At 41.5% G+C, this 13,730-nt stretch overlaps 1 protein-coding gene across 7 annotated transcripts in view; it reads right to left on the bottom strand.

The window, feature by feature from the left end:
- LOC120299446 (sodium channel protein type 5 subunit alpha-like) overlaps nt 1–13,730 on the bottom strand; it is a 289,877-nt gene that overhangs the window by 156,738 nt on the left and 119,409 nt on the right. For all 7 annotated transcript variants that reach the window (XM_039324300.1, XM_039324298.1, XM_039324297.1 and 4 more), the window contains one exon: nt 12,888–13,016. In XM_039324300.1, the coding sequence (XP_039180234.1) occupies nt 12,888–13,016 (129 nt within the window). The remainder of the gene's footprint in view (nt 1–12,887; nt 13,017–13,730) is intronic.

Consider the following 13,730-nt stretch of genomic DNA (forward strand, 5'->3'; position numbering starts at 1 on the left):
TATTTTGATGCAATACTCATGAGGATCACAATGTTTTTGCATGTGTTTTAGTTAGGCAACGAAGGGTGTGTATGAATGCCTTGTCTTTTACCCAAAGGTGCTTTTTCAAAAGGCAACTGGACTTTCTTTGTTTTTCCTTGAAGACCTTTCGCTTGTCATCCAAGAAGCTTCTTCAGTTCTGACTGAATAGCGGTGGACAGAAGGGTTAATATTCTTTGCAGTCATCTGGTTGTTAGTGCTCTTTCTGAGAGTTGTTGAGGCCACTTGGAGGTTTATCTGTGCCTTTAGGGTCACCTGAATAGTGCAAATGGGTGTGGAACTTTTGTGAAGCTGTTGGAAGCCCTGGGGAGGGCTATTCAATTTTGGCACAGATGGCCTCTTTGACCCCTCTTTCAAACCAGAAGTCTTCTCTATCCAAAATGTGGACTTTGCTGTCTTCAAAACAGTGGCCATTATCTTTTAAATGCAGATGGACTGCTGACTCTTGCCCTGATGGGTTGTTCTCTTCTGTTATGCCATGCATTTGTGAAGTGGTTGTTGTGTTGACAAACTTCCATTTGTTGACAAATGTCCCTTTCCTTCCATTCCCCACCATTCAGTCGGAACCGATGAAGCTTCTTGGATGAGAAGTGAAATGTCCTCAAGGAAAAACCAAGAAGGTCCAGTTGCCTCTTGAAAAAGCATCTTTGTGACAACCATGACCTGGATGACTGGGAGTCTCCATAGACTCCCTGCCCTTGATCTCCTTATTGATCTGTGCTTTCTTTAGCTTTAAACTGCAGGGGTTCTCAACCTTGGCAACTTTAAGACTTGTGGACTTCAACTTTGCTGGCTGAGGAATTCTGGGAGTTGAAGTCCACAAGTCTTAAAGTTGCCAAGGTTGAGAACCCCTGCTTTAAACACTTTTGCCACTGTTGACACAGAGACTTGTGCTTGAGAAACGGTGGAAGAATTTCTCCTGAATTTTTCAGCCAGTTTGTCTACTTTCAAACTGAGGAATGGTTCAACCCATGCATACGTGAGAGCTTGATCTGGATCTGCGGACGACACCCAAAGCAGGGGCCCTATAGTTTGTACTTCTTTTCTCTCAGTCACTTCTAATCATGCCAGCTACATTCCAAAATGTTATCACTGCTCAGACAAGGAAGGGAATTTGGAGCAAGATGACCTGGCTTCACGTGTTCTGGGTGGTGGGATGACGCAAGACAGAAAGGGAGAATAAAAATAGGTATGAAAGCAATCCCAAAAAAAGAGCTAGCCGCTGCTACATCAGTTGGGCATCTAAGCCAAGAATGTGCAAGTATAATTGAAAAGATGACTCTCATAGCATCATCGTCAAAGAGTAAGACCTTTCTTCTTGATGACATCATCCCTCCATAAATAAAAGGAGTGACATGATAGCTGTATTCCAGTATTTGAGGGGCTGCCACAATAGAGAGGGGGTCAACTTATTCTCCAAAACACTTCAAGGTAGAACAGTGGAAGGAGACTAATCAAGGAGAGAAGCAACTTAGAAATAAGGAGAAACTTCCTAACAGAGGGAACAATCAACCAGTGGAATAACCTGCCTCCAGAACTTGTGTACACTCCATCTCTTGAGGTTTTTAGGAAGAGACTGGACAGCCGCTTGTCTCAAATGATATAGGATCTCCTGATTGAGCAGGGGGCTGGACTAGAAGACCTCCAAGGTCCCTTCCAGCTCTATTCTGATTGATGGTCTATTAATAGGAATGCCCTGTTAGCCCCTTGATGAATTCATCCAGATGTAGTTACAGCTGTGCTCTCAAAGTATTAGGGGCTGCTTTAAAGCTTCCACTGTTATCATTATCTTCATGAAATAGGATCAATGTCCCAGAATCCTCTGGGAGATGACAAAGATATTACACACAGTCAAATAAAAAGTGTATTCATAAATGATAAGGAAAAGTTCTAATAAAACATAAACACCATTAACATAGAATAGTATGGGCTCATAACATTAAAACAAAGAAACAAACAATTGCACAAACAATAAAAATGCCTCGGAGATGAGAAATGTTTAAGCTTGATGCTAAGTAGATATCAGCATGGTCTCTTATGGCTTTCTAGGGGAAGGTTTTCTACAAAAAGGTCTGCAATTAGGAATACTATCTCCCAAGCAATGGTACTCAAAGAAGCCTTCATAATACAATTCATTGCACAATCAGCCAGATGTTCAGACTGCATGTGGCATTTTTGTCCACCTATCGACCCCCTTCCTAAGGACCTGGGATAGGCAGATTGGGATGGTGTTAAAGATCTCACCACAGGATGTAAGCTGTCCCAAGTAAAGCTGCCTTTTGCAATTGACTGATGAGAATTTTGTCAATGCCGATGGTGTTCAAGTGGTGCTCCAGCTGTTTTGGGATTGCACCCAAGACACCTATGACTTTTGTTTATTATTGTTATCCCATTTGTCAATATTCCCAAACCAGTTTCTGAGCAATATAAACAATTATAAATAATTATAATTATAAAAATATTGCAAAAATGGCAACTTCTAGGATCTATGGAGATTTTCAATCATCCAGGTCACAGCTGTCCCAAAGATGCTTTTTCATGCAGCAACTAGACTGTCTTTGTTTTTCTTTTTCTTTGAAGATGTTTCACTTCTCATCCAAGAAGCTTCTTCAGCTCTGACTGGATAATGGTGGGGAATGGAAGGATTTATACTGCTTACAGACAGCTGGTCCTTTGCATCCTTTTAGAGAGTCGAGGCCACCTGGAGATTTATCTGTGTCCTCAAGATCACCTGAGTGGTGCAAATGAGTGTGGAGCCTTTTTGGAACTTCTGAAAGGACTGTGTTGTAGACTGGAGAATGCAAATGACCAGCTGTCCGCAAGGAATATAAATCTTCCAGTCAGAGCTGAAGAAATTTTTGGGATGAGAAGCAAAATGTCTTCAAAGAAAAAGAAAAACAAGAAAGTCCAGTTGCCTCATGAAAAAGCATCTTTGGGACAACTTGTACAATCATTCTTGTTTATGGTTGGTAATAGTATCCTGCTTGTCTCTCAAAGCAGGTTCAAAGATTATACTAAGTTTTGGGCTGCATTCAAATCATTTGAATGCAGCCCAAAACTTAGTATAATCTTTGAACCTGCTTTAAGAGACAAGCAGGATACTATTACTTGAGGAAGCTTGCGGAAAACACGAACACAGTATGTGATTTGACAAAGTAGCCCCAAAATTATCCCACATACAGGTAGTCTTCAACTTATGACCACAATTGAGCCCAAAATGTCTATTGCTAAGCAAGACGTTAAGTGAATTTTGCCCCATGGACATGGAAGAAAGGAAAAAAAGAAACAAAATGACAATAAAATCACTCTGTGGGGAACACACACACCCTGTGTAGTCCTCGACTTACAACCATTCAAAGTTACTGAGAAAAAAAGTGACTTTTTGGTCATATATTGCTTTTCTCACGATTGCAGAATCCCCATGGTCACATGATCAAAATTCGGTTGCTTGGCAACTGGAATATATTTATAAATATCTACAGCATTACATGCTCACCATCTGCAACCTTCCAGGCCGCTTCCGGCAAGCAAAGTCCAAAGGGGGAACCAGTTTTGCTTAACGATCGTGACGAAAAAGGTGCTAAAAGTGGGCCAGATTCACTTAATGTCCGCTTTGTTTAGTGACAGAAATGTCAGGCTCAATTCGAGGACTACCCTCAAGTAGGGGTACAGGATCCCTGAAGCCCGCTGAGAATTAGGGGAATCTGCAGGGTTGGGAAAAGAGTTACCTTCTGGCCAGTAGGGTGGGCCAGCAGATTTAATAGAATAAGTAATAAAAATAAAATAAAGCTGTAATTACAAATCACGGCCTTTTTTTAACACATATGTTAAATAAGCAGAGCTTTCGGTGCAAGGACATGGCTTCCATCATCACTTTTTTCCTGCAGCAACATTTGTGTCCCTCCCTTGAGAGAATCTAAAGGAACTCTTATAGAAGGAGTTCTAAATTCAGCGATGGTATTTATTTATTTATTTATTTATTTATATTTAGAAAATTTATATTGCTGCCTATTCGCACAAAGACGACTCAAGGCAGCTTACAGGACATAAAAGCACAACATAAAAGAAATAAAGGGAATAAAAGTAGTAGTAAAAGCTCACTCCACCCTAAACTGGTGACAACACATATTCATACCAGCCATTTAAGGGGGTCCATTCTGCTCTCGGTTCCCCAGGCCTGCTGGCAGAACCAAGTCTTTAAGGCCTTACAAAAGTGTGTCATGAGTGGGGTGGGGCAGTTTAATGTCCAGTAGGATTATGTTCCAGAGGCAGGAAGCCACCATGGAGAAGGCCCTTCTTCTGGGTCCTGCCAGAGATACCTCTTTAGGGGACAGGGGACCCCCCCCAACATTCCTTGCCTCCCTGCTCAAGCGGATCGGATATTTCTGTCCAGGTAACTGGATATCAAAAGCTTCAAATGACTCGAGAATATTCTAGGCCAGAGATCCCCAATCTTTTGGGCACCAGGGACCGGTTCTGTGGAGAAATGTTTTTCCATGGACCGGAGAGTGTGTGGTTTTGTGTACTGCCTGCATCCCCCAGATGGGGCTTTGTTTGTTTGTGCGGACCGGTTGCTGGCATGTTGTGGCCCAGTACCGGTCCACAGACCACAGGTTGGGGACCCCTCTTCTAGACATTCTGAATATCTAGAATTCTGTTGAAAGGGGGGTCATTTATTAAAATAGGAACTAGAGAAGGGTTTTTTTAAAAAAAATGAGTTGGTCTCTTTCTTTGTTGGTCTTTTGCTTTTAAATACAGGCTGTCTCTCTAAGGAAATCAATAGTAAAGAGCTGGATGTAAGAGGCAATTTTGTCATATTGGAGATACTTGAAGTTAAAGCTTAGGTTCCCATTATGTACTTGCTAGAACTGAAACTGAATATTCAAAAATTGAATCAAGAAGTTTTAAAGTCCAAATTATTGTGACAATGCTCTTTTCCATACTTTTCCTTTAGCAGAAAAAGAAGAAGGATTGGAATATTTTTCTTCCCCAATCCCCGCATTATGGCCTTGATTTCCTTCAGCTGGTTTTCTAACTTTCTAGAAAATCTCAGTGCTCACTGTCTGCCACTACCCTTTACAACATTTTTTTTAGGATCTAATAGTTGAACAGCTCAGGATGCTGCTATTTCACTTCCTGTTAAATGGTCAAAGCTGCAGCTGATCCAGGAACTTAGATCTCCTGTTTTGTTTCAGTGGGCTGGAAGGAGATATGGAACTTAAATCGGATTAGGAACTTACTTCGGAGAGAAGCACTGCAAGCTAGCAAAAACCCCAATCTGTTGGCAGCAGCTACTACAGACAGTCCTCAAGTTATGACCACAACTAAACCCAAAAAACTATGTTGTTAAGCGATACATTTGTTGTGAGTTTTGCCCCATTTTACAACCTTTCTTGCCACAGTTCTTAAGTGAATCAATAATAATAATATCCAAAACAACTGGAGCACCACTTGAACACCATTGGCATTGACAAATTTGCTATTAGTCAATTGCAAAAGGCGGCCTTACTAGGAACTGCTTCCATCCTGCGATGATATCTGTAATACCATCAAACATCCACATCTGCCTATCCCAGGTCCTGGGTAAGGACTCGATAGGTAGACAAAATGCCAAATCCAGTCTGAACATCTGGCTGACTGTGCGATGATCAATAATGATGATGATGATGATGATGATGATAATAATGATGGAAGGGACCTTGGAGGTCATCTAGTCCAATCCCCTGCCCAGGCAGGAAACCCAATGCAGTTGTTAAGTTAGTAGCAAGGTTATTAAGTGAATCTGGCTTCCCCACTGACTTCGCTAGTCAGAAGGTCACAAAAAGGGGACACTGCAACCATCATAAATACGAGTCAGTTGCCAAGCATCTACATTTTAATCACACGGCCACGGGGATATTGCAAGGGTCATATGCATGAAAAATGGTCATAAGACATTTTTTTCAGTGCCGTTGTAACTTCAGACAGACAGTCACTAACTGAATGGTTGTGAGTCGAGGACTACCTGAAATTGATGGAAGTGAAAATTGCGACAGAATACCATTGCAAGACATCCAGACCTAAAATTTGCAATGGCAATTCCCCTAATACTGTATGCAGCCAGTTTATGCAACAGCCATGGCTTCTGTCTTTGTGGAGGTTTAGGTGACATCAGAGCTCGGGCAGACTGCACAGAGCTTACAGTCAGCCTGCTGTGGTCTCCAAAAGATCAAATAAGGACCAACGGAGAGAGGATCAGAGTGAAAACATTTTTATGGTGGTTTTCAAGCTTGCACAATGCAAGAGCCATCAACCGAGCAGAATCTGCAAAACAGGCTATGCCAGATAAAACAAAAATTCTGGTTAAAACTAACCAAATCAAGCATGTTGTATTTAGGTCAGGATGGGGAACCTTGGCTCTTTTATAACTCGTGGACTTCAACTCCCAGAATTCCTGAGCCAGCCATGCTGAGGGGAAAGGGAGAGTTTCCAAGTTGAGCCATGCTGGCTCAGGAATTCTGGGAGTTGAAGTCCACGAGTCATAAAAGAGCCAAGGTGGCCTACCCTTGATTTAGGTAGACACTAGGACCGTCCTTAAACAGTCTTGTTAAGCTTGTGTGAACTCAGCAATTTTTGTCTGATTATTCTCCCTGATCATATGATATATGAAGAAATATATTTGTGTCAGGATGCCAAGAAAATGTCCAAGAAGTAATTCCAAGTACTGTACTCCTTGACTTACAACAGTTCATTTAGTGACTGTTTACAAGATACAACAACACTAAAAAAAAGTGACTTATGGCTGTTTTTCATAACTATGACCTCTGCAGGATCCCGTGGTCATGGGATCAAAATTCAGAAGCTTGACCACTGACTCATATTTATGACAGTTGCAGTGTCCCGGGGTCACGTGATCCCCTTTTGACAAGCAAAGTCAGTGGGGAAACCCCGGGACAAAAAGAAGGGTCTTCTCCATGGTGGCTCCCTTCCTGAGGAACATCATCCCTGCAGAAATAAAATTGGCCCCCACTTTGACACTTTTTAGAGAGGCCTTGAAGATATGATTTGACCAATGGGCTGGGTGAATGGAGCCCATAAAATAATTGTTCGAATATTACTGTTGGGGTGGGTGAGTGGCGATTCATTGGGGTTCTATTTCTGTAAGCTGCCCAGAATCACCATGAGTAAGTTGGGTAGCCAAATAAATTTTCGTAATAAATAAATAACTTGCCTGGCGGCTTAGTGGTCAGGAAAGGGCTCCTACTGCCAGCCCAACTATCAGGTGCCAATAGTTCTTTGGCATGGCTTCAGTCTAGAGCAGTGATGGCGAACCTTTTAGAGACCGAATGCCCAAGCTGCAACCAAAAACCCACTTATGCATCGTCGGGTGCCGGGTGGGTGTGGCCCATTGGGTGGGTGTGGCTGCAGTGGTAACAGCAGACTGGGTGGGACTAAAAAGTTCAATCAATCAATTCCAACTTTGCAAGAACTTTTTTTTTCCTGCGAGAAGTTGAAATTGACTGACTGATTGAACCTTTTTTTTTTTTTGTACATGGCGGCGGAGGCCTAAAGGGAAAAAGTTTTATAAAACCTAGCTGAAGAACTAGGACTGGGGCGGCGGCACACGTGCCCACAGAGAGGGCTTTGAGTGCTGCCTCTGGCACCCGTGCCATAGGTTCGCCACCATTGGTCTAGAGAATACGCTCCCTCAAGAGGTGCATTTTATTCCAACTCTCCCAGTATGTAGAAAACTGATAAATTATTTTATTTATTTATTAAATTTATTAAATTTCACTAATTGCATAACATGCATTTCTTCTGCCAAGCTTTAAAGTGTTAATTATTCTAGCAACTTATTTTATTTGGATCAATTTTTCTTTTCTTTTTTTCTATTTGGTATTTTCTCATTATTATAAGCAGGGCTTTTTTTGTCATAGAACACCCAGAATGGAGTTCCGGCACCTTTTTGGGATGGAACCTTGTAGGGTAGGCAAGGCGGGTTGTATGACGTGTAGTTCCGGCACCTTTTTTTTTTTTTTACAAAAAAAGCACTAATTATAAGTTTTACTAAGTCTTGGAATAAACGGAAAAGCAGAGTACAAATTCAGTAATAAGTAATGAATACAGTTACTTCAGTTGAGAATGAAGCCACAGAACAGACAGAAGGATCACAGCGACAATTGCATGATGAAGCCATCATGTGCACAATTATGTACATGCTTTTTGACATCTAAGACAAGGGCATAATTGTCCCCTACAAGTTGTTGTCCCATCTGGATTATCCTGAAATGGATTTTGCTCATCTTACAGCTTATTCAGTCATTAGGCTTGAATTTATCCTACTTCCTCAATCATCTTACTTAAATTCAGCCGGTGAGAAAAACATCAGGTCTTGGGGGAGGTATATAACTCACTGCTGAGTGAGGAAATAGTATTTTACTTAGATCCCTGTCTATGTATCAGATAAGGAGAATGACACATAGCCTTGGAGAGCTGCAGTTGCTATAGCAACAGCTATAAGATCTTTGGTCAGGACTAGTACAGGGGTGATTGGTTGCAGTATATTTTGTACTACCTTCAAGGATGGCTGGTTCACTATCTGGAGAAGTGCAAAGAAGAGCAACAAAGATGATTAGGAGACTGGAGGCTAAAACATATGAAGAATGATTACAGGAATTGGATGAAAAGAAGGACTAGGGATGACATGATAGCAGCATTCCAATATTTAAGGGGTGCCACCAAGAAGAGCAGGTCAACCTCTTCTCCAAAGCACGTGAAGAAGCAACGGATGGAAACTAATCAAGGAGAAAAGCAGCCTAGAACTTTCCTAACAGGAAGGATAATCAGTGGAACAACTTCCCTCCAGAAGTTGTGGGTACTCCATCGCTGGAGGTTTTCAAGAAGAGATTGGACCACCATTTGTCTGAAACGGTATACAGCTGCCAGCTTGAGCAAAGCTTGTTAACAATAAGAGCAACGTAACAGAAGAAACAATGACTCAGTAAAGTGGTAGTCTCCCATCCACTGAATGTTTTCAAACAGCCATTTGACAGCAATAGTTGAAACTGACCAGGAGATTTGAATTGCTCTCTCCAAGATCCCTTCCAACATTAAGATTTTTAGAGCACAACAATATATGGCCCTTTCACGATCTGTGGACTTCAACTCCCAGAATTCCTCAGCCAGCATGGCTCAGTTCAGGAATTCTGGGAGTTGAAGTCCACAGGTCATAAAAGGGACATAGTTGACTACCCCAATGAGCCCAAATGAGGTGATTATGTTCCTACTTATTCATGTATGATTGTGGGGTTCAAGTCTATTTGGTCATTTTCTTGAAGGTTGATGGAAACTGAATTTACATACAATCGATATTTACCTCATACCCTACCAAACTAAAATAAGAGGGGGGGGGAACCCACAAAAATTGGAGCCAGGAAGGCAAGAAGGAGAAGGAAAGAGATAGGAGAAGTATTGAGAAAAACTATAAGAGAAAAACAGTAACAAAGGACAGATGTAGGGGATATGTAACTGCAAGTGGTATACTACAGCCTTTCTAACACACACAGTCTTGATTTCTAACATTTAGGAAAGACATGGAACTTCAAAAATAGTATCTGGGATGTTGCCACTATTAATCAATTTTTAGCTATTTTAGGCTAGTTTTCTTATTCTACCTAATGTTCAGCTTAGCCTTTTCTAGATATAATTATCCCAAATATCCCAAAATGAGAAAATATGGGGGGGATAAATAGAGAAATAATTGCAAATAAAAGCCAAAGGATAATGTCCCAGGATAATGTTGCAGGATCCAATCTGAATCAGTTGCCGGGACCCCAAAAATATTTTTTCAAGCTTCCACATTCATGCTGGAGCCCATGCTCAGGAACTGTATCTCTCTCCAGAATGTGTACTATAGCAGGGCTTTTCAACCAGTGGTACGCGTACCACCTGTGGACGTTGGCACCTGGCAGGTGGTACGCAGCCATCCTAGAAAAGTAGTAGTGGGGGAGGGGAATGAGCTGAACTGGTGGCAGCACCGGACAAGCCTGAGCAAGAGACGGCTGTAGCTGCAGTGCTGTCAGGGCTCAGCGGAAGTGTCAGGATCAGCGCCAGGCCTCAGCTGGAGCTCGGCGCTGATCTTGGTGCTTCTGCTGAGCCCAGAAGAATCACCGATCAGCTGGAATGTTGCCGCATTTCCAGGGTCTAGTGATTTACATTCAGATGTTTGGCAACTGATTCATATTTATGACAGTCACAGTGTCCCAAGGTCATGTGAAGTGAACAAAACCTGCTGCAACCACCCAGCAGATGGGGGGGGGGAATAAAAACCAAATACCCCCCACCCCACCTCTGCTGCCAATCCTCAACAGAAATGCTCACAACAATGAAAACCTCGGACAGGAGGAAGAGCACCACCAGGTGGGCAGGTACGTATCTTGTTCGGCTGTGGCTTGGGGGGCACTTTTTTCAGTGTCATTGTAACAGTCACTAAGTGAACTATTGTAAGTCGAGGACTACCTGTACTTTTGACACCTTGCTAGGCGACTGCTGGTACTCGGATGTTGCCATATCCTAAAAGTTGTACAATGGGTGAAAAGATTGAAAAGCCCTGTACTATAGTACAGGTAGTCCTCGACTTACAACAATTGGTTTAGTGACCGTTCAAAGCTACAATAGCACTTATGACCATTTTTCACACTTATGACCATTGTAGCATCCCCATAGGTCACGTGATTTATGTTTGGGTGCTTGACAACTGGCTCCCATTTATGACGGTCGCAGTATCCCAGAGTCATGTGATCTCCTTTTGCGATCTTCTGACAAGCAAAGTTAATGAGGAAACCAACTTCACTTAACAACAGCATTGATTCATTTAACAAATGTGGCCAAAAAAAAGTCGTAAAAAGAGGCAAAATTCATTTAACAAATTTCTCATTTAACAACATAAATTCTGGGCTCAGTTGTGGTCCTAAGTTGAGGACTACCTGTATTTATATGGTCCTTGGTTGCATGTGGCTTTTAGTTGTTAATTCACTTAATTCAGTTTAGTTCAGTCCCGTCCAGTTAGGAATTACCAATTTAGTTAATAATTCCTTGTGGACTTGTTGCTACAGTCAAACTCAAGAACTTTTATCATTGTCACAGAGGTCTTGCCAAAGTTATAGCTGGCTGCCTTTTGCAATTCAGCCACAGTCCATCTCAATGAGGTGTCGTGTCTGGCAAAGAGGAATAACTTTGACATGACAAGGCAAAGTGCACCATAGAGGCAGGATTTTAATGAAGGTTTAACAAAGCATTGAAGGGGGACGATGGGAGACCTGGCTGAATTAGCTATTTTGCTTTGATGCACATCCAGATCACAAGTTCCCCAGGAAAAAATTCTATTCCCCTCAAATTTGTATCCACTGAAATTTCTGACCTCATCTCCCAGTCCTGCACATTTTTAAAAAAAAAAAAATATTCAGTTTGGCTTAAAAAAGTTGCTTTCCTAACAGGGATTTTAATCCCCTCCATTGGAAAGATCACCTCTATAGCCCTAATGTGTAAAGGTTTATTTAGTTCTCATAGATTTGCAATGGATTTGATGTCAGGTTTTTAAACTTAAAAGTACTACTGTATTCACCTATGGGTCTAAACCAGGGGTCTTCAAACTTGGCCCTTTTATGACTTGTGGACTTCAACTCCCAGAATTCCTCAGCCAGAGTGCCTGGCTGAGGAATTCTGGGAGTTGAAATCTACAAGTCATAAGGGCCAAGTTTGAAGACTCCTGGTCTAAACTGTGATTTCTTTAACTATGTTTTATTGAGTAAACCACAGTTTGTTTGCTTCATATTACAAACCAGCCAAAACCAGCAAGCCACAAGATGACTTAGTACAATATGTGAACACAGGCAACGGTAGGCATAAACTCTTTCCTGTTCAGTTTCATAGGTCTAGAGGTAGGAGAGAGAAAGATTTATACCAGTTTAGCAATGAAGATTTTTCTAGTATAATGCTGAAAACTGTACAATGAGAGATATCTAAAAGGTTGAATCAGGGCAAGTGGACCAATTTTTTTAAAATTGTTTCGCTTCCCATCCCATGAAGCTTTATCAGTCCCCCCCCCCCAAAAAAAAATAGTTAGGAAGAGAGTTGTTGAAATGCACCAACTCCTGCCACACTAACTTCAGGGGCTCTCCCCCAAATATACTGCAATATGTCGAAGAACACTCAATCATTGAGAGAGTTTCTATGCCACAAATTTATGGTAGCATTTTAAACAGAGGGACTTTGGCTATAATCCTCTTCTTTTAAAACTACAGTTCCCTATATATTTGTTTCAGAATGGATACAGAAGCCACGCAGCTTGGAAATTGCTAAAAAATCTATTTAAAGAATCGTCTGAAATCTGACACTCTGTCAAAGTGTTAGAGAAAAGATGCCAATAGCCAAGTCAGCCTTTAACATGTGCCAAATGTTAGAGGCACTGTTCATTGTAGCTGATATTATTGTTCCTAGCAAAAGTGCTCTGGAGTATGTTTCACTTAATTATGAGTTTCCTTTGCAGCAAGTCACTTGTTTTACTTAATTAAATAAGTTGCCAGCCAAATCTAAAGTGCCATCCCCAAGCATGCACTTGTCAGATGAGTTGGGATGACCAACTCCCTATGTTGGCCAGGGATTATGGGAGATGTTGTTCCAGTCTTTCTGGAGGGAAGTGGAATGGCCGATGTAAAGAGGTTCATTCATTTCCTTACCCCCAAACTATCAATACACAAAATTAATTCTTTAGGAAGGTAGGGGTGAGCAACACATATTATCATATCATAAAACTTCAGTAAAGCTCTCTCCAGGGAGATGAAGGAAAAGAATATAGTAAAGCTACTTACGCCATGATAATAACAGAAAAATCCAGCCAGTTCCAGGGGTCTCGAAGGAAAGTGAATTCAGTCATACAAAATCCTCTGGCCAGTATTTTAATCAATGACTCAAATGTGTAAATGGCAGTAAAAGTTTGCCTATAAAGAGTTAAGAATCCAAGAAAAAAAAATGAGAATATTAGCAAATGGCAGGACAAAAAAAAAGATGCATAAATATCCACCAATCCCTCATTATCTCCCTATCCTAATAGCCAGAATAACAGAATAACAGAGTTGAAGAACAAATGAACCCCTTCTTCTTTGTGGCAGCCTCTCAAATATTGGAATGCTACCTTGCATTTGGCTCCTGACACTGCCTAAAACTACGTTTGAAATTGTTATATATGCAACCACTATATGTGGAATCTCTCTCTCTCTCTCTCTCTCTCATTGAGGTACACAGTCATAAAGCCTCAAGGAATGTGTTTTAAAGACATTGTCATCTCCAGGGCTGCTGCTTTCACTATAATTGTCCTTTGCACATACAAATAGACATAATATGGAAGTTTTTAAGAAGACCCTGGACAGCCATTTGTCCAAATTAGCATAGAGTCTCCTGCTTGAGCAAAGGATTAGATTAGGAGACCTCCAAGGCCCCGTTCCAAATCTGTTATTCTGTTATTCTATATAATATATTTACGAAAATGCTGCTACGTATTTCTCCCACTGTTTCCATCTCTCTTCATCCTAAGTTTTATCCTAGAGCAGGGGTGTCAAACTCAATTTCACTGAGGGCCGCATCAGCATTGTGATTGCCCTTGGGGGGCCAGGTGGGCGTGGATGGAGTGGGTGTGGCCTACTGGGTGGGCGTGG

The sequence above is a fragment of the Crotalus tigris genome, unplaced genomic scaffold (assembly GCF_016545835.1).
Source record: "Crotalus tigris isolate CLP2741 ecotype Arizona unplaced genomic scaffold, ASM1654583v1 scf7180000024297.1652928, whole genome shotgun sequence".
NCBI lineage: Eukaryota > Metazoa > Chordata > Lepidosauria > Squamata > Viperidae > Crotalus > Crotalus tigris.